The sequence below is a fragment of the Antechinus flavipes genome, chromosome 3 (assembly GCF_016432865.1).
Source record: "Antechinus flavipes isolate AdamAnt ecotype Samford, QLD, Australia chromosome 3, AdamAnt_v2, whole genome shotgun sequence".
NCBI classification, from domain to species: domain Eukaryota; kingdom Metazoa; phylum Chordata; class Mammalia; order Dasyuromorphia; family Dasyuridae; genus Antechinus; species Antechinus flavipes.
The window spans coordinates 147,669,663-147,685,487 of record NC_067400.1 but is presented as its reverse complement, the minus strand read 5'-3'; the positions used below and the strand labels follow the sequence as shown (position 1 = coordinate 147,685,487).

General features: G+C 30.6%; 1 protein-coding gene across 1 annotated transcript in view; it reads right to left on the bottom strand.

Annotated features, from left to right (window-relative positions):
• Positions 1-566: 566 nt before the first annotated feature.
• Positions 567-15,825, bottom strand: part of GPR180 (G protein-coupled receptor 180) — a 38,841-nt gene continuing 23,582 nt past the window's right edge. Inside the window, exons 5-9 of the mRNA XM_051984009.1 lie at positions 15,751-15,800; positions 12,105-12,262; positions 9,702-9,893; positions 7,677-7,754; positions 567-6,363 (exon numbers count right to left, since the gene is read on the bottom strand). Coding sequence (XP_051839969.1) covers positions 6,205-6,363; positions 7,677-7,754; positions 9,702-9,893; positions 12,105-12,262; positions 15,751-15,800 — 637 coding nt within the window. The 3' untranslated portion in view covers positions 567-6,204. The remainder of the gene's footprint in view (positions 6,364-7,676; positions 7,755-9,701; positions 9,894-12,104; positions 12,263-15,750; positions 15,801-15,825) is intronic.

Here is a 15,825-nt window from a genome sequence, read left to right as displayed (position 1 = left end):
TATTCTGGATACAGTATGCTAGATGCACATCTTTAAATAATAAAAGGATGAACTTTCCCATCTGCTATTGAGATTTTATTCTTATTAGAATACATGTTTATTAATCTCTGATTATCCCTTCATAAAACAATTGTCCCTGAACTTCCATATCCACTATACAATACAGATTTTGTTTCTAATAAAAGTCATATATTAATCCAAAAGCAAAATAATCTAATTAAGAATATCTTTTATAGGCAAAAGGCACCCATTATATGACAGTTCCAATAATCAATGCTCCTAACCTTCCATGATTCTCACTCAAATGTGTGAACAAATGATACTGCAGGTAGAGAAAAGACTGTAAGTAAAACTCAACCTAATGGTTTGAGAATATATCCTCAATTATACACATTTAAACTATATCAATTTCTTGTTGTCTTGGGGAGAAAGAGAAGTAGGGAGGAAAATTTTGAACACAAAGTTTTACAAAAATAAATGTTGAAAACTATCTTTACATGTATTTGGAAAAATAAAATACTATTTTGGTAACAACAACAACAAAAGAGACTGTATCCTCAGAAACATTTTGATTTGTTTGGTTTTATGAATTTGGCTCTTTTAATTTTTCATTTGTGCCAACATTTTTAAGGTAATATAGTTCAAACATGTAATAACTGCTGAAACTCATGGCAAGAGCTTGAGCGTGACAATAAATAATCTTGCTGTAGCATCAAGACCCAAGAACAAAGAACATCGAGATAAAGTTAAAATTATTAAGGAGAATAATGAGAAAGCAAACAGTAGGAAACATCTTACCATGAATGATTTGGGGAAAACCCATCTGATCTCAAAAAAAGATGATTTGGGATTTTAAAAAGGGATTTGCCAAAAAGAATGAAAGATGATGAAAATTAGTCCTGAGATTGAAATTGGGTGCTGAACATGGAAATGGATAAGCAAACTTGGCTGTCTGTAAGGGAATGCAGGTTCAGAGAAGGTATAACCATACCATGCAAATTGAGAGATGTGATTCTGCATAACAAATCCAGTTGTTATGCTGCTTAAGTTTTGCTAGTATTTTAAAAATGCAATTTCTTTTATGGGTAATGCATCCAATCATCTATTTTAGGCTCAAAAGTATACATTTTGAGGGAAGGTCAAAGATAGATTTAATGGACTTTTAATGAATAATTTAAAATAAAAGAATACTAACACTATTGATCAGAGAAATGCAAATTAAGACAACTCTGAGGTATAAGTACATATATCTCAGATTGGCTGACAGGAAAAGATAATGATAAATGTTGGAGGGATTGTGGGAAAATTGGGATACTAATACATTGTCAGTGGAACTGTGAATTGATCCAGCCATTCTGAAAAGCAATCTGTCAAACTGTGCATACCCTTTGATCCAGGAGTATCTCTATAGGCCTGTATCCCAAAGAAATCATAAAAATGGAAAAAGGACCCACATGTACAAAAATGTTGTGGCAGCTCTTTTCGTAATGGCAGAGAACTAGAAACTGAGTGCCCATTATTTGGAGAATGGCTGAATATGTTATGGTTTATGAATACTATGAAATATTATTTTTCTATAAGAAATATTGAGCAGAATGATTTTAGAGACCTGGAGAGAGAACTGATGCTAAGTGAAGTGAATAGAACTAAGAGAACATTGTACACAGCAGCAAGATGATTACGCGATGATCATTTCTGATGGATGGGGCTTTTTTCAACCATTGGAGTGATTCAGGCCAATTTCAATAGACTTGTGATGGAGAGATCCATCTGCATTCAGAGGACTATGGGGACTGAATGTGGAACACAACATAGTACTTTCATCTTTATTGTTGTTTGCTTCCTTTTTGTTTTCTTTTTCATTTTTCCCCTTTTTTGATCTTATTTTTCTTATGTAGCATGGTAACTGTGGAAATATATATAGAAGAACTACATATGTTTAATATATCTCTAGGGGATAGGATGGCAGGAAGGGAGAAAAATCTGAAACACAAGATTTTCCAAGGGTGAATGTTGAAAACTATCTTTGCATATATTTTGAAATAAAGTTATTGCCTAAAAAATAAAAAACATTAAGTTTATTTATGCAAAATATTTGTGAAAAAATGAACTAAATATATTGAATATTACTAATGGAGAACATATACCAATTAATAAGCTAAATTTAATTAACTTATGTTAATTAAAAATCATTGAAACTCAATTTTTATAAATATGCTACCTCCTGAGAAGAATTATTGGGTTTTTTTTTAAATTGATATTTTTAAGTTTGTATGAGATAGAAACAAGGCAGATTCATTAACTGTAGCTCTAAATGTTTATTTTGTGTGGGAGTAAGCTGGAATGTAGTAATATGTGAATTACACTTTTGAACATCTTCCAATCACACCTACTCTGTTTTCTAATCACACATGTAAGTTATGTTTTAAATACAAACATTTTCACCTCCTTCATATTTTAATAGAAGATATCTATAAATAAGCACAAAAGAGTTACAGATCTTTTGGTCCACAAACTACTATGTGAGAGAATCTTGATTCCTTTCTATATTTACATAATCTGATACATCTGATGGTAAGGAACCTGAAATATTTAATATCAACACAGTGACTATAATGCAAAGAGATTTAATTAACATGTCAGTATATAAATATCCAAATGAGTGCTGTCCTTAAAAGTACAACCAAGCCTCAATAACGAGGAACCATTAGTGAATAAGTTACTCTGGATAATTTCCCCTTTTTTTCCTCTATCTCTCCCCTGAAATTTAGTATCAAATCATCTTAGATTTCTAAATATTTCTAAAACTGTATTATATATGGACTCCTAAAGAACATATCCTGACTCTAAAAAATACAATGTAACTTTTTTTTGGCAAGTTACTACCCATTTTTACCTAAATACCAATCATTACATAGGGCTGAAATAGTAACTTTTAACAAGTCAGAAAGCAGTACAGGATTGTTTTTCTTACTGTGAGTGGCCTTAAATTGTTATTTTTTTAGTCCTTTATTAATTTTCAATTTTTTTCAGATTTATGCTTTGCTGCCATGTGGTCAGCTATCATTTTTTGCTGTTGGTGGACCTTCATTTGATCCACTGTGGAAATGAAAGCTTGTATAATCAAGTTTGTTCAAATTTCACATATGAAAAGTTAGTAAGAAAAGTAAAGCCAAAGGGGTTCTCCTATAAATAAATTTCATAGGATTTATTGTATGGATTTTGTGACATCCATTTTAGGTGGACTTTTTTGTTTTTACTAAAAGCCTGGTCTTAAACTTTGTTCCAATAATTGAGTTCCATATAGATGATTTGTTTCTTATGATATTATGATATCATTGCTCAAAAACATTTCTGAAATTCCTCTTTTGGAATTCCATTTACAAACCACAAAAGAAAACTATTCTCATTACTTTGGTCACAACTAAAAATGTTTTAAAAACCAAAATAGTATTAACTACTTTTAATTAAATATTACATTCCTCAAACTTGGCTCTGAATGACTTTCAAAAATCAAATCTCTTCTCAAAATAGGAAGACTCGTTATGTTAAGGACATGCAAAAAGATTATGCCACCGGTCTTGAGGACAATTCTAAAAGGAATTATAAAAATGAACAATGGCAGCATCACTGGACTATCTAGTGTACTTTAAAGAGATGACTTTAAAACCTCCACTTGTCTCTTGGATGAGACTTCATTTAAGAATATATGGGAAACATTTCTCAAATGAAGCCCTTCTGTTGTACTGTGGCAGTAATGACTACAATACTCATTAGTCAAAAACCTCAGTTCAAGCCTTATATTTTTAAGAAGTCCTACACATGCTCAATTCTATTTCTGATTTCAGCACAATTATTATTTAGACCATCACAATAGAAAAACAAACCAAAAAGAGGTATTTGGTAATAAAAAGAACATTTTTTCACATTGTATTTTATTAAGAAATTTGAGTGAAAGAAGTATTTCCCCAGATACTGACTACTCATTGGTCCCATGAATAAAACTCAAAACAACAACAAAAAACACAAAAAAGCAATCAGATGATCAAATGCCAGTAACAGAATCTGGAAAAACATTTTGTCAGCTTTTGATCTCCTCCCTAAGGATTTCCACAACATATACCAACCCTGGGTTTGCTGCAAACTGAGATGATGAAGTTGCTAGGTATTAGGGAAATAAAAAGATGTAATAATTTATTCTAGTTCAGATACTATTAATTCTGAGTTTGTGTAAACCTAGAGTAAAGGCATATCAATTTCACAATGAAAAAAAGTTTTCCTTCATGTAAACAATGATTCCTGAAATGACTGTAATAAATTAATTTTAAAAAGCATCCAAACCTACAACAAATATATACAATGAATATAAATGATAGAATAAAAAAGAATCCTTTCCTCTTAAAAGTTAAGTGCCATATGTACACTGCACTCATATAACTCAGGATGGATAACTGAGGATTTAGTATTTTCCCTGCACAAGAGAAACTCCAAATTGACAACTATTGTTTTATATCTTTTAAAAAAAAACTAATTATACTTCAGTTGAATGCAACAGCACTTGAGTATCAGTATTAGTAACATGGAGCAAAAGGAAAATCCTATGACCAATTTGTATACCATGTGAAACTAGAATATATCTCATATTTTCTAGCCTCAACCTGCAGTTCTCATTTATGAAACAAATTACCAAGAACTCCTCAAGAGATGATTTAATGAGCATATTGCACTTTGTCATGGTGCCATTTTGCCTTAGTCATAATCAAATGTACTCAGTCCTTACATGAAACAAGTCTAAAACTGAGGGCAAACACTGAAATAATTAGAAAGTTATGGACATTTTAAAATTGAGCTCCATTATTAACTTTAAATTTAAAAAAAAATCCCCAAGTTAATGTTTCATTTCTTCTTTGAAAATGTAATCTTTACAAATAAAATTTTCACCATAGTGACATAGTGAGTGGTGATAATGAAAGTTTTGAATGATCTGATAAATGTGAAAAGAAAAATTTCCTATCAATGACCATTAATGGTAATGCTAATTTCATATAAAAGAGATTGCCAGCCTTTTAATCTCTATTTCAATAAACAGGCACTTCTATAAAGTATATTTTTTTCAGTTAGCATTCTCAATACAGGGGCATCACAAAGTACGGCTTTATTACAATGGATTCAAGATGGCAACTACTTAGAATCCAGTGCCAACCAGGATTATAACAAATCCAGTGAGTATTTTGTTTTTCAATTATTCATAGAAAATTTAATCCTGATTAAGTATCCTTGGGCAGGAATTCATGGGTAGTTGATGACTGAAACCAACATTTATGTGAAATGCTTCTGTTAATTTAATCTGTGTATATGGCTTAATTATGATTGAGGATTCAATATAAGAGAAATGAATTATATCAGGATTAAATTTTAGTACCATATCACACATTCCATTTTTCATTTTTTTAAACATGCAAGTCTGCTATTTTTTCCATCATAATATTGTGACCTTTTAAAAGCTTTTTTTCTAGACTTTCTGTCCATACCATCCATACAATTTTTTAAGTTTTATTTTTTACATAACTGTTTATCAAAAGTCCCTTGCTACTCAAGTTGAAACCTGAATTAGAGTCAATAGTGATAGGGAAAAAAAATGAGGTTTTCCCCTACCCACAAATAAACAAAAGTTTACCAAATTTAGATGTGAACACCTTACATTCATTTCCTGAAGTAATTTCATTGTTCAAGCCCTTTACAATTCTTAAACATAAACTACATTTTCCTTAAAGCTTAACTGATTTCATAACTGGGCTATTTGAGACATGTTTGAGCAAGTAATCACTTAACTGATTACGTTTTATATGGCCATCAAACCTGAGTCAGCTATATTGATACAAGATGAGGAAGTATATGTATTGAAAATATCTAACCAAAATATTACACAGTTCCTTTTCTCCTTTGTTTCCATGTGGATAAAAATGCTCACCACAGAAGAATAACCTTTTTTAAAAGTTCATACTTTATACATATATATTTCATAACATTTCTTTTATTGGCTTTCTTCAGTTTGGGTACTGTTCAGATGCCAGGACTATAACATGCTCAAGTTTTTCTGTTCATTTTTGCCCACAGAACATTTGAACAAAACTATGAAACATCACTGTATTTGGATCCTTATTGCACTTTGTTAAATGAATGTACTCTCTCTTTAACCAAGTATTAAAAATGAGGCCGACTTTTGTGTCCAGATGATATTGTCAATGGTAGTGTTACTGAAGAAAGTGAAGAAACTTCCCAGTATAGACTATGAGACAGAAAAAGTCTGTAGAGGATAACCATCGAAACAGATTGGCAGATGATAACACCAATTGTAATAGCCTAAAAGAGAGAAAGTAAATGCTTTCAATATGTAAAAACCATCATTCTACATGAAGAAACACAGAGATTATATTCAACTTATTATACACCTACATATTTATTATTTTAAAAATATTACTTCTTTCTTGAATGTCAGCAGACTACTTTAAGATAGAAAAATATAAAAGGAAAATACCATTAAATGTTCACAACTGTAATTGTCCGTATGTAAAAACCCTCCAGCAGTGAGTTTGTAGATGGCAAAGTGAGACACAAAAGAATAATTTTCTAGACCAACTTCCCTCCCAAGGAAGCAAGTTGTTCAGAGGGAAGAAGTTTCTAAAAGTAATGAGAAAAATTGGGTTCCAGGCTAATATAGCTATAGGAATAAAACATCCCCCCCAATCCCTGCCAACCTTGAAAGTGCTCTAAAAGCCCTTTCAAATCCTCAAGTCACTTCTCTATTTTTGTAGAGTACCTTTCTCCCTATTTTACCTTTTGTAAAATACCTCAGGCTCAGAAAACATTTGTGCATTCAAGCACATACTGCATTGCTTGTAAAGAGCTGCTGGCAGCACTCCACTTTGGAATGATGGAGTTATTCACCTAAGAAGGTAGGTATCGACACAAATCAAAATATGGCATACTTGAGCGTGGCAGCCTCCTCACTCCAGTTCCCAGCATGTTAAAGCAACAAGATAGATTCCTGTAAATCCACCTTGATTTCTACTGTTGTTTACCAAATGAATAAAGCATATCATGAATTTTAAAAAATTAATCTCCAGTCAAAGACAACATTGTACTATGGTTTTCCTAATTAATTTGATTCTGTAAAACATTATTTTGGAATTGGCTAACCAGTTAAAAAAAATCCTAACAAAAGCAACATGAAGCAATGACTACATTTTCACCAAAGGCAAATTTAAAGAAAATCTCTAAATCTCTAAAAGATAAGGTCTGGTGTTGAGGTGCAAACATCGATTCCATTCTTGTCTAGGGTAGTCTCTTTAAAAGCAGTTTTGCCTAATTTTTGATTTTGTAATAAAGACTAAGGGAAAAAAAACTTTACTTTTCTTCTAGGGAACTTTATTCTAAAACTCTAATTTGCACATAGATTTTAAGCAAAAAGACTCACTGTTTCAGTTTAACTTGTATTTTACAGAGACCTTCTTTCCCCTCCATATAGATTTAACTTCTGAATAGAACCAATTTTGGTCTTCTCATAATTATGTAACCAAATTTATATTCTCATAATTACTTAACCAAATATATATGTACATACATATGTGTATGTGTTTTTATAAATAATAGTTTTAACCTTTTACACTACCCACCTTCTGTCTTTGGTAATCACTAAAAATAACAGAAATGGTTGCCAGACCTGGGTGACATAAAAACCATAAGATACAGCCCTGAAACAAAAGGATAAAACATTAAATAAGTACAAATAAAAATAAAGCTACAATAAGACTATAGTACCATTGTACAAGGCTGATTAAAATCATTTCCACTTGTCTTCAAAGTGGAACCGTATAAAGTACTGATTTTGCTACTGTCATATTAATATTAGCTTTCCGTCTTACCGGTTGGTTACATTTTTACAGCATTTAGAAACTCATGCTATGTATACTACAAGTCCTTATCCTGATGCACTAATAAAGAACTTTTACATATCTATCAATTTATAGACTTACTATATTTATCATACATACCAAATTGTCTTTTTTTTCCCCCTAAAATTCAAAAACTGATTAGTAGATGACAGGTTTTAAAATTTTAAAAATTCAAGGTTATTGTACTTTGAATCTTAAGATAGTGAAAGAAAAAGACTGAAACTTAATTTTAAAAAATCTCCAAATAGGGTTTCTTAAATGTACCCTAAACAAAAAAAAAATCTTTAATCTCTAAAGAATTTTCAGGATAAAACAAAGTAGCATTTTACTCCCTGATTATGTAGATCTGAAGTACTCAATATAAGCATAAAGGGACTGGATTGATACAATTGAGATTAGGTATGGCTGCTGGTACAGTCTAGAAGGAAGATATGACCTGGAGTAAGGTTGAATTGTTGGACTGCGACCCTCTATTCCACCCCTCTAAATTCTTTGCTGAATCTATGTGAAAACTTCTTTTTCTTCATTCAAATGAAATCAAATTGGCTTCAGATCACATCAGGAACAGAACTAGAAAGGCAAAAGAGAACTGTGAGTATAATTTCACTATTCTCTTCTTTGCCTTTAAACAATAATGCAGAAAGACCCTGTCAGATACAAGATCATGGGATTTAAGAGTTAGAAAGGACTTAGAAGTAATTTCATATGGTCTTCTCATTTCATAAATAAACAAACCCAAAATAGTTAAGTAACTAGCCCAAAGTGGTAAAAGTTTGTAAAGTAAGGTCTCAAATTCAATACTTTTCCCCATTATCCATATCTTCTTCATCTTTCCACAATGCTCTCTGGATATGTATTTAGAGGTGAGACAGACCAAGTAGGATGTAGAACATATCTCAATCACTTGGTTATGTCTATCTCTGATGATATCTATATTACAAAAAAATCTGTACCTTCAGTTGTAGTATCTTGTTTTTATTTAACATGTCTCTTAATGAAGGACTGGGGACTGGACTTGTGATATAGGGAACATTGATAAGAAAACTCTTCTAATCAATACAGATCATTCTCTATACTGATAGTTATAGAATTAGCTAGAGAATGGTTTCAAACATAAAGCCCATCAGTTGTATGCAGCCCACAACATTTTTTGAATCTAGCCTGTCAGATTAAAATATAATTTGGAAATATTTAACAAAATAAATAAAAAAATATAATAAAACACAGATAATATTATATTTTAAAACTAAGTCAATAGGAGGCCCAAAAAGATCCTTATGTATAATTTAGTAGTTCTTGTTCCTATTTGAATTTGATATCCCTGGCTTTAAGCACTAAGAGGTTCAGTAACTAGTACATGGTCACGCAGGTAGTGTATGTCAGGTATAAGTCTAAATAAATTCAGGTCTTCCTACCTTTATTCATGATATGACATTTTGGATTAGTCAGAGCCCTCTTGAGGAATCTAAACTGCTTTATTATTTATTCGTATAATCTCTTTATTTCTTATAACAATACTGAATAACAGCAGAGGGTATTTATGATATCCATTATAAATGGAATAATCCTTCCATTTACAAATAAAATAAATTTATGGGTCATTGATACTGAATAATGATTATAGGATGAATTAATGATACTAATAGCCTCCCAAATGGATGTTTTATACATATGCACCATTTATCTTTATGGAAAAAGTCTGAAGAAAACATAATAAAAAAGTTGTTTCCCACATAGAACACTTACTTTGGCAAATGTGATATAGAACTCCCTTTTAAGTGTACTTCTTTCCACTGTGATGATCTGATAGAGACCACAGCCTATAGATACTGCTAGGCAAACTCTTAAAATAATTAGAAGTATTCCTGCTAAGTTATGCTGTGCATGATAGCTGTGGTGGTTTATATCTTCAAATTGTTCCCAAAGCAGCAAAATACTCTGTAAAAAATAGCAATCTTAGATTTTAGGAAATATTATTTAGAAAATATTATATTTATGTGCTATATCTATTTAAAGAATTTTCCCCAAATGCTTCTCTAAAAATCAATGAAGATGTTACATAGTCAAGCAAATCACAAAGACTGTAATTTGGTAAAGTATAAGCATAGTTGTTTAGGCATAGTTGTTTATTCAACGATACATTGCTATTCTTTAAATATGTCAATAAAAAACTTCATCTTTCCTCTAAAACTCATTCACTGCTCTAATATTCCTTACCAGGATCAGATTGATTTTCCAAGTCTACTACCTTGAGGATAATCTCTTAATACTCACTATCCTTTTAAAAAGAAATCTATCTATTAAAGGCTTGTTTCTCCAATCATATCTTAAGATCTTTGGATGCAGATTGGTATATTTATTTATATACTCTAAACTTTACTATGTATACTCTAAATCTTCAGTACTATTTTGGATTTAATATTTGCCTAGGCTTGCTATCAGAATCACTAATTTCTACAAAAAGTTCATCATTCCTCTTACTGCTAAAATTCTTCATCAAACGCTGAATGCCATACAGCTAAACTGCTATAATATATTTTACAAAAATCCTAGCCATTAACCTCCCCTTCAATCAATACCATTTTTAAGTGTTGTTTTTGAGGCTTTCCCAACATACAAATTTGAGAACATTATCTATCACCTTATTAATGTTCCTACGATATTCTTGGGTTTCACAGAGCTTAAATGTGTACATATCATTGTTTTGGTCACCTAAACTCCCTTTCCATTACCTATACAGGAGACTTCCTTCTCAGGTTAAAGCCTTTGTGCAAGTCATTCTCCATTGCTAGAAGAGCTTGCCTCACCTCTAACCCCTCTCAGCCCAATCATATAAAAAATGCTTTTCATTTAACAGACATTAAATGTTTTTAACATTTAAACAGTTATACTGTTTAAAACTCTTCATGACACTTTTACATATTCCAAGCTCACTCTCACTTTATCCTAAATTGATATATAATCAATGAATATATTTATGTCAATAGAGTATCTAAGTATCATGTTCACCTTATTTAATTGGGGGTCTTTGACAAGCAATCTATACTCTGTAAGTTCTCATAAAATTTAGCACAATGACATATACCCTATGAATGCTCAATATATAATTTGTCTATGGTAATGTGTTAAAATTAATTAGATCAAAGAGTTTGGGATCAAATTCCATTACATTCAATCTTTTCTTCTTTGTAAAAGATAGTAAGAATTCTATGAAGAAAAAGAGCCAAAGTGAGAAATGAAAATTTGATCTAATTATTAGTAAACCTATCTTGTACACTAGTTGTTTTCTAGGATCAAAATATTACAAGTGCTAGAAATTTTGTCCTTTTTTATTTATTTTAATGCCATTTCCTGGCATAATAGAATTGTTTCCTGTCTAATACTGAGTGTATATATTTACAAGGGATAAGTCTTGGAGTTTCTCTTCCCTAGATGATTAGTTTTTTATTCCAAATTTACCTTACAGAATCATGAAAAAATATTTATGTTTACTTAAAAACAATACTGGATATTAATCAATCAAAAATCCTTTATATCAGTAAATTTCCCTTTTTATTCTGAATTTTATATATCTTTTCATATCTTATATATAGAACTTGGTATCTTGAAATAAAGTGGATACTAACATACTACATTTAGTTTAAGAAAAAGAGGTTGAGATAAATCAGTTATAAAGATTTTCTTTAAAACAAAATAATCAATCTCTAGTTCACTTAAATTTTGCCTCTTTCCTATTCTAGATTTGCATTTCCAGTTAAATTCAAACTCCATTTTTTCAGTTAATGATCTGAATTCTGATATACTTAAGTAACAAAAGTGGACCTGATGACTTTATAATTAATCATTTTTAACACTGGGTTATTATGAAATAGCACAAATTCCTCCATAGGAGATTTTGATTCAGGTACATTAAATGCTATTAATTTAAAATGGCATAAAAGTTAAATATTAGTAGTATCATCCTCAAGTTGAAAAAATAACAAAAATTTCTGTATTACATGCTTTTATTCAATTCTGACCTTGTAACAAAAAGTCCTTGTGATTGTCTACTCAGATTATATTCAGAATATATTCAAAACTGGTAACATTTCTCAAATTTAATTCTACCCTCTAAACAAAGCAAAGCAAATCAGACTAAATAGCACAAACCTGTATTATGACAATGACTACAGCTATGCCAGTAGATGCTGGAGTAGAATCCCACTGGAGGGGTCTGCTTTGATACTTCTTCATTCTGCCTATTGTCCAACCCATGCATAAACTCAGTAATAAGTAGAGCATCTGGATCTGGGAGGCTATGTCACAAACTGATCAAAGATGAAAACAAAAACCGATAGTCATTCTTCTTCATACAAAGTATTCCTTCCTTCTAAGAGAACAGCAAACAAAAGAAATAAGTGAATAGAAAACCAGTTTGTGAATTAAAATGACACTCTAGAATTATACCTTTCATTTAGAACTCAATACAACATATAGACAGTTTAGACAAATATGAAAATGGAGCCAGTATTGTTTATTTAGCCTACAAACTTATTAGCTTTTATTAGTCATTGCTTCATGAATCATCATCACTATGCAATAGCCAATTCTTACCTTTTTTTAAGATACATTTCAACCCATAAAAATATCAGAGCCCAAGAACTAATTCCTAGTGGAATAACTTGCACATATTAGGCATTAAGTAAATGGTTACCAAATTTAAGTTGAAAAGGATGTTAGACATCATCTAGTATAATCCTGTACTTTATAACTACAGAAACTGAGGTCCAGAATTGATAAAAGTCCCATATTCATCAATGGTAGAACTTGTAGTTTAATTCCCTATTAATATACTTTCCTAGACCATGCCAAGTCAGTGTTAATTTGTTTTAAATCCAAATATCTATAGTATAACTTTTATACCAAAAAAAAAAAAACCTATTTAATGAGAAATTTGATTACAGAGGTAATGCTTTTAATGAATCTATAAGATCATTTAGGTCTTTATCTTTATTCTTTGAGTAAATGTTTTGTTGAAAAGGAGTGTCTGTATTATACCTCTAGAAAAACCTATCTTAAATCTAATTATGAATAAGTGTGTGGTATAGCTGAAACAACACTGGGCTTGGGAACAAGCCCTGGCTCTGTTACTTACTCCCTGTCTGAGCCTGAGAAGGTCACTTCCTCCATCTGAAACTATTTCCTCATCTGTAAAATGGGGGTAATAATACTTGTACTACCTCATATGTTATTGTAAAAACAATCTGTAAACTATAAAACAACTTATACAAATGCAAGCTACAATGATTTGTAAGTTTTTTATACATGTTCCTCAATTCAGTTCTTAACATAATTTGTTATTTCATTGAAATTGTTGCAATGTTGCGATTATTAATCAGAGAAAGCCATAATATTTTGTTACTTTTACCTAACTATAGTATTTAGAGTATCTTCTAAACAAAAGTATTAATATAAGCAATATGGTAACAGATACATGATTATTACATGACTTGCTATCTGGTGATTAATAGTATAGAGTCACAGTTTCAAGTTCTGAAGAAAAATGATTGCCCATTGCCCTAGTGTGATGCGCCATCAGGTGGCCATCATTTAAAATTGCAATTTGACATAAACATAAAACAGTAATAGAATCAAGCAAAACCAAAAAACCCTGAAACTATTTTAAGTTTATGAAATTGCTGTTTGACAAATTATTTTTCTGTAAGCCAAAAAATATAGAACTATTTTTATGTACTAATGAAGTTTTATTTGGTCCAAATTAAAATTTATCACAATTTAACAATTTACAATCTTCTCTACATTTTTGAAAGCTACCAAAAGCCACTACTCTCATTTGAAGCTATTTTTTAAAGTGATATAAGATTAACTGTATAATAAAGTTTACTTATGTTCAAAGAACATTAGCCAAATATAACTAATAATGACCTAGCCTATTGGATCAAATAATTTGATAATTTGCTATCAACTCAGACAGTCATAATTTTAATGGGCTATTTTGCCTTTATGCTTTATATTTTCATTTTAAGATATGCCAAACTCAGTTTTATTAAATGACTGATATTTTCAAGTGATATATAAATATTTTTAGATTTTGATACAATATCTATACAGGATATCTTAAGTTAAAGAGTTAAATGTAACTTGCTATTTGGTTACTATTTCATTATTTGATTGTTAATTATCCTACATTAACAAGGCAAATGGATAGCACAGTAGATAAAGTGCTAGGCCTAGAAACTGGAAGACCTGAGTTCAAAAGTGACCTTAGACACTCACTATCAGGGTGACCTTTAGTAAATCATTTAATCTATTTGCCTCAGATTTCCCAAAATGGCTCTAATAATATCAACTACCTCCAAAGCTGCTATAAGGATCAAATGAAATAATAATATTAAGCACTTAGCACAGTATCTAGCACACAAGTAGGAGCTATATAAATGCTAGTTATTATTATTACCATAATCATCATCATATTTGTTGTCATCTAACTGCAAAAAATACTGAGCACATATCTATAACCAATTTGATTTTTCAAATTATTTCCTTATGTATTTGAAAATTATGTTAAAAACAAAATAACAATGCTTGGTTCATCTTAAAGGGAGTGAATTACCACTAACCTACAGGTATAACAAACTGTATGGATGAGAGTTCAGAATATAGATATCAAAAAATTCCATTTTCTTCAGAACTTTAAATACTTCACTAATTCAACCCTAACAGATATGTAACAATAATATTACCACTTAAATTTTTCTTTCTTTTCTTGATCACCTTGGGCAGAGATACAAATGAAGTGCTTAGCAATCATATGATGTAACAGAAAGGACACTTGCACTGATAGTAAGAAACTAGAAGTTCAAATTACATATTTCTTATTAATCAGTCATATGACTTTGGGCAAATAACTTAAACTCACTATATGTAAGTTTCCTTACATATGACAGGCATGGACTAGATGATCTCTAATTGAGAAACTTATGATTCTGTAAAAGACAAAAGTTGATAACATGAAAGAGGTGAAGAACCAAGGGACCTATTAACACTCCACTAATTGGATGAGTCCACTGATAAATCAAAGTTGATACAGATGGACTACAAGAGTTCATTCATGTCTTGCTTGTGAATATAAGTAAAATTCAGGCTATTTAAAAAAAAAATCTTAGATAATAGGATTGCAGAGTAGATTCGTGGACCAGTATAAGTAACCAGTCAAATGACAAAACTATTTGATAATGAAATGTGGGGGAGACAGAAATAATGAATGTTATACCCTGATGAATAGATTCATTATTTAAAACCTGAGTTTGAAAGTAGATTCTACAAGATTTGTCCTCATATTTTTTTATTCTCAATTTTGAAATGGTATGTACTTAAGCCTAGCTGAACTTTTCCAATTTAATTCTGTAATCCAAAAATAAAAAGCAGGAAAAATGAGATTAAATACATACCCATATCATCATGATAATTACTGTATCTATCAATCACTATCACATAGACTACTCTCTGAAAATTTTTCCCTTGGTCCAGACATGGCAAAAATTTAAGTGATGAATAAAGAAACTGGTTCTCAGAAGAACAAATGATTGAATTATAGGTACAGGCTTTGGCTATTGAAAAAAAAGAACTAACTGGTCCAAATAGAGATTGAATCTGCAACTTTGGATGAATTAATGCTGAAGTGTAATCAACTGAACTTACTGACCCTAGACAAATAAAACATAATCATAACCAAAAATAATTATAAAAACTAATGATTATCCTTAAAACATATGTAATTTTAAAAGATACTTACATTCTGCCAAACTTCCCATAAAAGGAACCCCTATTCCATCTTTGGAGTAACTAAGAAATGGAAACAAGTAGTGTT